The sequence below is a fragment of the Chanodichthys erythropterus genome, chromosome 24, assembly GCF_024489055.1.
Source record: "Chanodichthys erythropterus isolate Z2021 chromosome 24, ASM2448905v1, whole genome shotgun sequence".
Classification (NCBI taxonomy): domain Eukaryota; kingdom Metazoa; phylum Chordata; class Actinopteri; order Cypriniformes; family Xenocyprididae; genus Chanodichthys; species Chanodichthys erythropterus.
In genome coordinates this window covers 4,874,228-4,884,175 of record NC_090244.1, presented here as the reverse complement: position 1 = coordinate 4,884,175, position 9,948 = coordinate 4,874,228, and the positions used below count along the sequence as shown (strand labels likewise).

The following is a 9,948-nucleotide window of genomic DNA, read 5'->3' as shown; positions in this document are numbered from 1 at the left end:
TCTGGACATTTGTTTACATGCATCATGGTAATAATACCATGTTTTTGGGTTATTTACCACAGTAATACCATGTTTTCTGGACATTTGTTTAAATGCACCATGGTAATACCATGTTTTTGGGGGGCATTTACCACAGTAATACCATGTTTTTCTGGATATTTGTTTACTGCATCATGGTAATAATACCATGTTTTTGGGGCATTTACCACAGTAATACCATGTTTTCTGGACATTTGTTTACATGCATCATGGTAATAATACCATGTTTTTGGGTTATTTACCACAGTAATACCATGTTTTCTGGACATTTGTTTAAATGCACCATGGTAATACCATGTTTTTGGGGGGCATTTACCACAGTAATACCATGTTTTTCTGGATATTTGTTTACTGCATCATGGTAATAATACCATGTTTTTGGGGCATTTACCACAGTAATACCATGTTTTTTGGACATTTGTTTAAATGCACCATGGTAATACCAAATTTTTGGGGCATTTACCACAGTAATACAATGTTTTTCTGGACATTTGTTTAAATGCACCATGGTAATACCATATTTTTGGGGCATTTACCACAGTAATACAATGTTTTTCTGGACATTTGTTTAAATGCACCATGTTAATACCATGTTTTTTGGGGCATTTCCCTCAGTAATACCATGTTTTTCTGGACATTTGTTTACATGCACCATGATAATACCATGTTTTTTGGGGCATTTCCCTCAGTAATACCATGTTTTTCTGGACATTTGTTTACATGCATCAAATTAATACCATGTTTTTGGACGGCATTTACCACAGTAATACTATGATTACTTGGATAGGTATGATGATGAAGCCATGTTTTGGACATGGTACTACCATGTTTTTATTGGACATGTGGATATGTTAAAACCATAGAATTTTTGGATATGTACCATAGTAATTATGTGGCATTTTAATGTTAAAACCATGTTTTTCTGGACATTTGTTTACATGCGTCTTGGTAATACCATGTTTTGGGGGGCATTTACCACAGTAAAACCATGATTACTTGGATAGGTACAATGGTGAAGCCACGTTTTTGACATATGCCATATGTACCATAGTAATGATATTTAGACATGGGCCATGTTGATACCATGTTTTCTGGCTTTGGTATTGTGTACGATGAATATGGTTATAATTCAAAAATACCATAGTACCATTGTCTGACCACCGGAATCCATTACTTTACCATAGTACAACCACAGTATATTATTTGTAAGGGTTATTATGGTTTGTAATAACAATAATTCTGTTAACTATACCATGGTAAATGTATAAATGCCATGTTTAAGAATGTGTTTGCTGTGTGTTTTAGGTGGCACTATGTCTGTACAGGGTCAGGATATTTCTGAATATCATATGAGCGGTGAGCAGTCATCATTCATACGCCTCTTGATTTCATATGAGCCCCTCATAAGTGAGTTTCTGATTGTGTTTTGTGTGTGTTTGTGTGTCAGTGGTGCTGAACCCGCCTGGCTGGGAAGTGTGTTTGTATGTGTTTGGGTTCCTGGTTCTGTTTGCTGTGGTTATAGTGAATCTGTGGAAGTTATATAAATCCGGCTCCTTCCCGACTCCCTCTCCATACCCAAACTTCCACTTCCGCTACCTGCAGGAGAAATATGGCTCCTCCCACTCTGAGATCAGACAAAAGGTAAGCAGGGGTTTTCAAACTGGGGTCTACAAGGGGTCTGCATCAGATCTGAGAAAGGAAAATTTATCATAAAAAAGTATTATAATAATTTATAAAATATTACAAATTTAAATTTACAAAATATTGTCTTTATAATATGATGCTTACTGTTTTTCATGCAGCGTGTTGCAGCTTCCAACCAGCGGAGGGCATCCTCTGCGAGCCGAAAGCCGAGTCTCCAGCTGTTGGACACTCCAGATGGTCTTCGTGATCTCGGAACGCTGGAGCTGATGAGCCGAGAGCTGGATCAGAGCGGAGGTACGCTGAATCGTTCCATGTCCTCTGAATCGTTGTGTTCCATCTCTTCCGTCGCTCAAACCTTCGGGCACGACTTTACGGTGGGACAGCTGGAGGTCACGCTGGAGCTGGACACTCGAGCTTCGCTTCTGCTCGTCTCACTGCACCAGGGTAAAGACCTGCTGGAGAAGGAGGAGGAGAACTTCCCCGGATGCTACATCACTGTCACTCTGGTCCCTCAGCAGATCAGTCTGGGAGCCACACAGGTATTATAAATCATAAGACACCTGTCTTTTCATGAAAAATATAGATTTTTCTTTCCCTTTTCATATTAAACAGCTAGACACCTGTTCTCCCTCATTACCTGCCTTGTTTGCTCTCCTATTTATTGTCCTTGTGTTTGCAGTCCTGTGCTGGATTGTTGTCGTATGTTTCCCTTCTGTGATTCCTTTTAGTCAAGTCAAGTCTGTTTTCCCTCTCGGGGTAGTTTTGTTTGTTTTTGTTTCATTTTTATTATTAATAAAAAGCCTATTTCTCCTGCAATTGAGTCCTCCCTCATCCTTCCCTCACCCATACCTGACAGAATGATCCAGCCATTATGAGGACTCAGCAGAAGAAGGGCTTGTGTCATCCACCAGCTTCCACCCTCTCCAGCCCTCTCTATGACAACATTCTCCAGTTCAAGGCTTTGAGCTCCCTTCATCAACGGGGGAATGAATAAAAGGAGGTTTGCACTGGAATTCAACAGTGTTGCAGAGGGACTGGGGTTTAATGATGCGGCTCTCAAGGACCTATTTAATTATGCCCTTGATGTGCCCCTCAACTGGTGGAGAATGAGAGGGCTGGACCACCTGACCTTTGAGGCTTTTGTGGAGTTTCTCGCTTGCCAGACCGTCCTTGCCCTGCCGGCGCCACCAAAGCTCCTTGCCCTGCCTGTGCCGCCCTTGATGCCTGTCGAGCAGGCCCTGCCCTTGGTGTCTGCACTACTGGCTCCACCCATGCTTTCTGCCAAGCCAGTTCTGACCTTGCTGCCTGCCCTGCTTGCTCCACCCATGCTCCCAGCTCCATCCCTAAGCCTGCTGAAGCCCACCTGGTCCATTCCTCCAGCACCGCCCTGGCCCTCAGCCAGGACTCCAGACCTGCTGGAACCTGCCTGGTCTATTCCTCCAGCACCACCCTGGCGCTCAGCCAGGACTCCAGACCTGCTGGAGCCTGCCTGGTTCATTCCTCCAGCACCGCCCTGGCCCTCAGCCAGGACTCCAGACCTGCTGGAGCCCGCCTGGTCCATTCCTCCAGCACTGCCCTGGCCCTCAGCCAGGACTCCAGACCTGCTGGAGCCTGCCTGGTCCATTCCTCCAGCACTGCCCTGGCCCTCAGCCAGGACTCCAGACCTGCTGGAGCCCGCCTGGTCCATTCCTCCAGCACCACCCTGGCCCTCAGCCAGGACTCCAGACCCAGGACTCCAGACCTGCTGGAGCCTGCCTGGTTCATTCCTCCAGCACCGCCCTGGCCCTCAGCCAGGACTCCAGACCTGCTGGAGCCCGCCTGGTCCATTCCTCCAGCACTGCCCTGGCCCTCAGCCAGGACTCCAGACCTGCTGGAGCCTGCCTGGTCCATTCCTCCAGCACTGCCCTGGCCCTCAGCCAGGACTCCAGACCTGCTGGAGCCCGCCTGGTCCATTCCTCCAGCACCGCCCTGGCCCTCAGCCAGGACTCCAGACCTGCTGGAGCCCACCTGGTTTACAAAAACGTCCAGTTTAATTCTTAGGATCATAAAAAGAGTGTAGAATTATCATGTAAAGGAAATTATCATATCAACACCAACTTTTCTTTTATCTATCTATCATCATTGTCACTGAAACATCTATTTCTGTCATTCTCTTCTGCAGGTCAAGAGAAACGCCTTCACTGTGGTGTTTGACGAGCGGTTTTCTGTTCCTTTGGATTCAGTAAATCTGGATGAGAACAGTCTGCGATTCTCCACCTTTGCTGTCGATTCAGACGAACGGAACATCAGTGCTGGAGTGGCAGAACTTAAACTGTCGGATCTGGACCTGACCTTCCGGCCGTTTAACGCCTGGCTCTACCTGCAGGACATCAACAAGGTACATCACACCTGGTCTGGATGCGTCATTCTACCTCTGAACTGGAAAAAATGAAAGTCAATAAATGTCCTCCTATATGTAGAAATGGAAAGAATGAGTTGTGTTCAGAGGGTTCAGTTCATAGAAGTACTACAAAAAGCTGATTCACTTCTTCTCCTCAGGCTGTGGATGCTGTCGGGGAGATCCTGTTGTCTCTCAGTTATTTGCCGACTGCAGAACGTCTCACCGTTGTCATTGCCAAAGCCAAGAACCTGGTCTGGACTAATGGAAAGACCACAGCAGGTGTGAAGCTGAGCAACATCTGTGTCAACTGATTACTGCTTACTGGCTAGAACAATGACTAGATAATAGGAATATTGTTCCAGGAACAGAATGCAGGAATATCTCCTACTGTGGTAAATTATATTGTGTGAAAGACATGTACTGAATGTTGTCACTTTCCACGTGAACAGATCCGTTTGTTAAGGTGTACCTGCTCCAGGACGGCAGGAAGATCAGTAAAAAAAAGACATCCATAAAAAGGGATGATACCAACCCAATCTTCAATGAGGCTATGATCTTCTCAGTCCCAGCCATCGTTCTGCAGGTGACAACACTGATCTGTCTGTCTGTCTGTCTGTCTATATATATATATATATATATATATATATATATATATATATATATATATATGTGTCTGTCTGTACTATCTATCTGTCTCTCTTTCTGTGTCTGTCTGTCCATCTGTCTGTCTGTCTGTCTGTCTGTCTATCTGTCTGTGTCTGTACTATCTGTCTGTCTGTCTTTTCTGTCTGTCTGCCCATCTGTCTCTCTGTCTGTATGTCGATCTGTACTATCTATCTATGTATCTATCTATGTATCTATCTATCTATCTATATCTGTCTGTCTGTCTGTCGATCTGTACTATTTATCTATCTATATCTATCTATCTGTCTGTCTGTCTGTCTGTCTATCTGTCTGTCGATCTGTACTATCTATCTATCTGTCGATCTGTCTGTCTGTCTGTCGATCTGTACTATTTATCTATCTATCTATATCTGTCTGTCTGTCTGTACTATCTATCTATCTGTCTGTCCATCTGTCTGTCTGTCTGTACTATCTATCTATCTGTCTATATATGTCACGTAAGGCACAGAGACGAGAGAGTAAGATCCATATGCAGCTTTAATGGGGTAATCCAAAACGTAAATCCAAAGACAGGCAAGGGTCAAACTCCATAGGACTGTCCATACAAAAACAAAGAAAACAACAACAGAATCCGGTGACATTAAGTGAAACCACAATCACAAAAGCAGAAACAAACAGGGTATATATAAATAGACAGACACAAATGATTAAACACAAAACAGCTGAATGCAATGATGGGATAATGAGTCCGGGAAGTGGTTTATGGGAAATGAAGTACAAAAGTGGTGAAGCAATCGTCCGGGTTGGAGTGCCCTCTAGTGGCTAACTAGGGCACTCCAACTTGTGATCATGACAATATATCTGTCTGTCTGTCTATCTGTCTGTCCATCTGTCTGTACTATCTATCTATCTATCTATCTATCTATCTATCTATCTATCTGTCTGTCTGTCTGTCTATCTATATATTTGTCTGTCCATCTGTCTGTCTGTCTGTACTATCTATCTGCCTGTCTATATATCTGTCCGTCTGTCCTATCTATCTGTCTATCTATCTGTCTGTCTGTCTGTCTGTACTATCTAACTATCTATCTGTCTATAGGTTATATTGTTCTATTTTTCTATTGTTATATTATTCTATATTTTTATTTATCTTCAGTTTGTAAGGTCGATTGTGTGTTTCAGGATCTCTCTCTGAGAGTGACTGTCGCTGAGAGCACAGAGGACGGCCGTGGTGAAAACGTGGGTCATGTGATCATCGGACCAGAGGCCAGTGGAATGGGAATAACTCACTGGAACCAGATGCTGGCCACTTTGCGGAAACCAGTTTCAATGTGGCACCCGCTCCGGAGGACCTAAGTTCTCCTGTCCCGACTCCTGACCTCTGACTCCTGTCTGCATGGTGCCTACTGTCTAACTGTCCTAACAGTAAAGACGTTTGAATATGAAGAGAAAATCTTTGTGTCACAGCTGTCCCGAGGGTGGATGGATCTTTAAAGAGAAAAAAGAGAGAGAAATCGGCGGCTCAGGATGTCTCATCTGTAAGGGTCTTTGAAATCCAGGTTTTCTTATCCAGGTTAACTTCATTTCTACATATGATAACAGGGTGGCTGGTCTTATGCTGCAGCCTTTGGGTGGAAATTGCAGTAGCCACATTCTGTTGTACTCAAACGTACAGCATAAAAAAAGGAATAAGAAATTATTTGTTTGGCCATAAATATTTATTATTATTATTATTATTGGTAGTTTGAATGGGCTTATTTTTCTGCTTAAACATTGTAAAATAACAAATTTAAGGCATAACAACCTTGGGACTGTCTGTCCCTTTTCTCAGGCAAGTGCAGTGACACTTATTAGCCTAATAGTGGCGCCACTGAGCCACATCACGTATCATAGACGCAGCATTGAGGTGCTCTGTTTTTTTCCTTTTTCTTTTTTAAAATTTTGTTGTCCAGCTTATTTTAAGATATTCGTGTTAACCAAATTTAATGAAAGTACCAAACCGTAATTATTTATTTTGGCGTGCAAGTACTTAAAATCAAAATCAGAGTTTGGGAAGTTGCTAAAAAAAAGCATTTTAATAATTATCTCTTATGTTTTGTATTGCATTGTGATTACTTTTCTAGTTACTCTGAACAGTAATAACATTACGCATTAATTAATAAATTAATTCAGTCATTAACTTCTAAAATACAAACTTAGTTTAATGTGACCAATTTGTTAAGTTTTTCAACAGATTGCTTGTGCTGTTCAGTGCAGTTTTTGTCAGGGCATAAGTTTGAATTAATAACACTAATGCGTATTACAGTACAATGTATTTCCCATTTCGGAAAAAAAAAAAAAAGCCATGCTTTTCTGCCATCCTCACAGTTGGTTAGCATGTCAAAATGAAAGAAAGTGCTTTTTGATCAATAGTATATTTGTTGTTGGACCTTAAATATCGTTGTTAAATTAGCCTTAGTACATAAATATCATATATGTAGCGCAAATAACTACAAAACAGTAACTGTTATGGGATTACTGAAAAATAAATAGTAATTCCTTACGTTATTTCATCACAGGAACATGTACTTTGTAGTTTTGTACTTTGTAATGCATCACCCCAACACTGCGTAAAAAAAATACATTAATCAAACTGGAAATGTATAAAGTACTATATATTTCCTTTCACATTCTCTGAGTTTTCTCGTAAGTGTTTTAACTGCCGCAATAATTAAAGTTTTATGATGACAGAATGTAAAAACTTCACACCAAAATCTGTGAATCACATCCTACATCGTAAACACCTGAAATGTTTTGTAGAATGAGTAACAGATTTGAGCTTCTTGCAGTGAAATCATTTGATTTGATGAAGTGCTGCAAATGCCGAGATTCATTTTTACTACTAACAATATTTTAAGCTTGTCACCATTAAACTTCATTCTGTGCCAAATTCACCCTAATAGAAGCAATATTCTCATTTGCAGTGTACATCTGATGTTGGTGAACTTTAGATTTAAAGAATGATAAAACATAACTTTATGATGCATGCACATGTAATGTAGAACATACTGCAATCAAATGAATTGTTTAAATAAAAATGCTTTATGTGGTTTGTTTCATATGAAGTCAGTTGTTTTCTTGTGAGATGTGACAGAAGTATATTTGTATTATGTTTTATTTGTAAATTTTGCTTCTATAACTTTTTTTCATTCAGACTAGTGTAAAGAAAACATCAAATACACATAAACACATAACTATTTATTTCACACAACATTTATTCCTAAAAGCATAGTGGTTTTTCTGGCTGTTGACAGTATTTTCTGATTTATGGACTGATGATAAAGATATTCAAAATCCACTCTGTAAAACTTTAGTATGTCAACAAAATGAATCAAGAATTTTGAACCGGTCAAATGTGTGATTTCTAATCTGGAAATGAGTGCACGTTTAATCCAATTGTTTATTTAAACACCATTACAAAAAGGGTAATATAAAACAATTATCTTAAAGGATTAGTTCACCCAAAAATGAAAATTCTGTCATTTATTACTCACCTTCTTGCCATTCCACACCTGTAAGACCTTCCTTAATCTTCAGAACACAAATTAAGAAATTTTAGTTGAAATCCAATGGCTCAGTGAAGCCTCTATTGACAGCAATGACATTTCCTCTCTCAAGATCCATAAAGGTACTAAAAACATATTTAAATCAGTTCATGTGAGTACAGTGGTTCAATATTAATATTATAAAGCGACGAGAATATTTTTGGTGTGCCAAAAGACAAAAGAACGACTTATTTAGTGACGGCTGATTTCAAAACACTGCTTCAGGAAGCTTCGGAGCATAAATGAATCAGTGTATCGAATCATGATTCGTAACGCGTGTCAAACTGCTGAAATCACATGACTTTGGCACTCCGAACAGCAGATTCGATACACTGATTCATTATGCTCCGAAGCTTGCTGAAGCAGTGTTTTGAAATCGGCCATCACTATATAAGTTGTTATTTTGTTTTTTTGGCGCTCCAAAAATATTCTCGTCGCTTTATAATATTAATATTGAACCACTGTACTCACGTGAACTGATTTAAATATTTTTTAGTACATTAATGGATCTTGATAGAGGAAGTGTCCGTTTCTCCCTATGCAGGCCTCACTGAGCCATCGGATTTCAACAAAAATATCTCAATTTGTGTTCCGAAGATTAATGAAGGTCTTACAGGTGTGGAACGGCATGAGGGTGAGTATGACAGAATTTTCATTTTTGGGTGAACTAACCCTTTAATGTTATGAAGCGACGAGAATACTTTTTGTGCGCCAAAAAAAAAAAAAAACTTTATTCAATGGCCGATTTCAAAACACTGCTTCATGAAGCTTCAAAGCTTTACGAATCTTTTGTTTTGAATCAGTGGTTCGGAGCAAGTATCAAACTGCTAAAATCACGTGATTTCAGTAAACGAGGCTTCCCTCATAAGTGTTTTGAAACGTTTAGAAATTTCAATACGCGCTCTGAACAACTGATTCAAAAGATTCGTAAAGCTTCGAAGCTTCATGAAGCAGTGTTTTGAAATCGGCCATTGAATAAAGTTGTTATTTTGTTTTTTGGCACACAAAAAGTATTCTTGTCACTTCATAACATTAAGGTTGAACCACTGTAGTCACATGAACTGTTTTAAATATGTCTTTAGTTGCTTGAAAGTGGTAATTAAATTGCTATAGGGACGAGTCAGAAAGCTGATTTTATCACTAATATCTTAATTTGTGTTCTGAAGATGAACGAAGGTCTTACGAAGGAGTAATTAATGACAGAAATGTAATTTTTGGGCGAACCCTTTTATGTACTGTGATTATAAATGGGGAAAGCAGTGATCTATTAGTTAAAAGTTTTACCCTATTCACCAGCAGTTTCTTGCATTAAATGTCACTATATTCCCGCACTTTTTGATTATTTTGACGGTGCCATATCTTTATCATTTAAAAAAAAAAAATAATAATAAGTACTAATGACATAACGATGACATTCCCAGAAATTGCGATTGGTCCATCATAGTCAGCGCTGAGAAAAGTAACGTATTTCCCGTGACCACTTCGTCTGCGTTGCTGATGAATATTTTACATCTGAAACTTAACACCGATGACATTTAATAAACATTGAACTAAAATACACACTGTAGAGTTAAAAAAATAAAATTATTATGTAGACCCATCGTGCTCGGTCTACAATTTTCGGGCCAAATCGCCCCGCCCATTCAGATATCAGTTGGGTGGAGACAAATGAAGATC

At 40.0% G+C, this 9,948-nt stretch overlaps 1 protein-coding gene across 1 annotated transcript; it reads left to right on the top strand.

Moving 5' to 3' along the window:
- The first annotated feature begins 227 nt into the window (after positions 1-227).
- Positions 228-7,710, top strand: syt12 (synaptotagmin XII). Its single transcript, XM_067380006.1, has 7 exons — positions 228-1,395; positions 1,487-1,680; positions 1,842-2,222; positions 3,845-4,060; positions 4,222-4,342; positions 4,513-4,646; positions 5,870-7,710. Exons 1-7 carry the CDS (start codon positions 1,308-1,310, stop codon positions 6,041-6,043), a joined length of 1,308 nt encoding a protein of 435 aa, XP_067236107.1. The 5' UTR covers positions 228-1,307; the 3' UTR covers positions 6,044-7,710.
- The last annotated feature ends 2,238 nt before the right edge of the window (positions 7,711-9,948 follow it).

Coding starts and splice junctions, on each gene's coding strand:
- syt12 (XM_067380006.1), top strand. CDS start 1,308: ATGCCATGTTTAAGAATGTGTTTGCTGTGTGTTTTAGGTGGCACTATG. Junction 1,681..1,841: donor ACTCTGAGATCAGACAAAAG/GTAAGCAGGGGT, acceptor TTTTTCATGCAG/CGTGTTGCAGCTTCCAACCA. Junction 4,061..4,221: donor ACCTGCAGGACATCAACAAG/GTACATCACACC, acceptor TCTTCTCCTCAG/GCTGTGGATGCTGTCGGGGA.